Below are 1,824 nucleotides of genomic sequence, written 5' to 3'. Positions count from 1 at the left end.
TTCTAATCTGAAACCAGAAACAGAGAAAGAAAAATGTTACAAGATAGGTTGCCTCCCATGAGCGCTAAGTTTTACGTCTTCAGCCAGACAAACAAAACTACTAAATCAAAACAAAGGAAAACTATAAATAAAATTAACTCCCACGACGACAGCCAGTAAATCGATTAACAGTGACAAAGAAAACTACAAGAGCTTCACACGTACACCTAAAATCCACAATCCTCTAATAATCGTTACAAAAGACTAGTGTTATTATGGTATGGAGGAGGAAGGCGGAGGGGGATAATGTTTTTTAAAATATGTGAGGATGGCGAAGGCGGTCTGCGTTATAGTAAGCACTAGGAGCACAAAGGCAAGAAATGCCGAAATGAACAACCAAGGCTTGTTATAATATTCACGCTTGAAGGTCGCCCACTTCCAATAGTACCTCTTCCGATAAAACTCGTTCACATCATTGAACGCCTTGGACAAATAACAAGAATGAATATCAAAAACCAAGTCCTTGCCCAACTTGTTGATGAAGCCCGTAAGCTCTGCGTCAGCCCCAAGTTCAAACACCTTGCGCTCGTATAGGTAATCAAAGTCACTTTCTGTGTTCACAAGGCAGTGCAGGAAAGTGGCGTAAACGCTCATGTGCTTCGTTGTCCTCTTGTGGCACTGCTCGTATGCCACGCAGTTGAACAAGAAATATCTCATGAAGTCGTCCATGGCTATGCCGGGCATCTCAATCACACGGTTCTCCACCTTCACCTCCAAGAAACTAGCTGCCTCGCCCATCCTGATCTCAATCCCCGCACTACGGAGCTTCAAGACGCTGGGAAACTTTTGGGCCTTTGCGTAGTGCACACTATTTTGTGGCACTGGATGGGGTGGGATTAAGCTAGACCGAACCAAGTCCAGCAAATGCATGGGCTCGAGATTGGCGGACCTCTGGATGGACGTCTGGAAGAATTTGTCAGTTATTCCCATTGGCTTTTGAAAGAATTGCAAAGCAAGCTCTTTCAAGGACAGAAGGGGGTCTGCAGGCATCGTGGAAATGTTAAATAACGTTTCCAGAACGAAGAAAGGGAGCTGATTCTCAAGCAGGAGAAAGTCTATGTGAAGATACGGTACTATCCTTTCCGTGGTGGTGATCAGAAATTCCTCGGGCTCGGGCTGGCCCTCGGGCACGGGCCGGCCCTCACGGAGTTTCTGACGGCCAAACGCGCGAAACAACTCTATTATAAAACAACCATCACGAATAATCATTTGGTGGAATTCAGCGAGATCGATGTTTTCAGAATAACAAGCTCTGATTCTGTTGTCAAGTTGGGCTATTTCTGTCAAGTATCTCCTATAGGGTACGCCATTGGATTGGGTCTTGTCGAGCAAGGTGCCGAAGCAGCGCCACTTGTAGTCTTCGTTGGCCTGATCAAGGTCACTGTCACCGTAGTGGTAAGGCCCGATGGAGAAGGCTCTTGGCTTGTACAAGTTGCCGTTGATCTCCTTTTGCTTCGGGAGGACTCTATAGATGCAGCGAGTCCTTTCACGGGTGACTTCTTCTCGCATCTTTAAGGCGTCTTGTGAATACATCCCTATATCCATTTCAATTTGGGCTTCTCGAATCGCTTCAAGATCTGCTTCATTAATTTCTACTGCCACAGAATTGCTTCCCTCGGTGGAGACGGCCGTGACATCGTCGATATTCTCGATTTCCATACTGGATTTTGGTGTACGTTTTAGGCTATGGGTGTGATCGAATTGTTGAAGCTGAAGGACTTACGTACGCGCGTACGGTGCTTCATTGGCTTCAAATTCCCAATTTGCTAAAGATCGAAACTCAAT

General features: G+C 45.9%; 1 protein-coding gene across 1 annotated transcript; it reads right to left on the bottom strand.

Annotated features, from left to right (window-relative positions):
* Positions 1-1,824, bottom strand: LOC133865490 (UPF0481 protein At3g47200-like). The gene has a single exon (XM_062301913.1). It carries the CDS (start codon positions 1,696-1,698, stop codon positions 253-255), a length of 1,446 nt encoding a protein of 481 aa, XP_062157897.1. The 5' UTR covers positions 1,699-1,824; the 3' UTR covers positions 1-252.

The sequence above is a fragment of the Alnus glutinosa genome, chromosome 4 (genome assembly GCF_958979055.1).
Source record: "Alnus glutinosa chromosome 4, dhAlnGlut1.1, whole genome shotgun sequence".
Classification (NCBI taxonomy): Eukaryota; Viridiplantae; Streptophyta; class Magnoliopsida; order Fagales; family Betulaceae; genus Alnus; species Alnus glutinosa.
Note: the sequence above shows the minus strand (reverse complement) of the source record. Positions and strands in the feature narration are given on the sequence as shown.

Excerpts from the sequence above, each read along its gene's own strand:
- LOC133865490 (XM_062301913.1), bottom strand. The coding sequence starts at position 1,698 with ATGGAAATCGAGAATATCGACGATGTCACGGCCGTCTCCACCGAGGGA.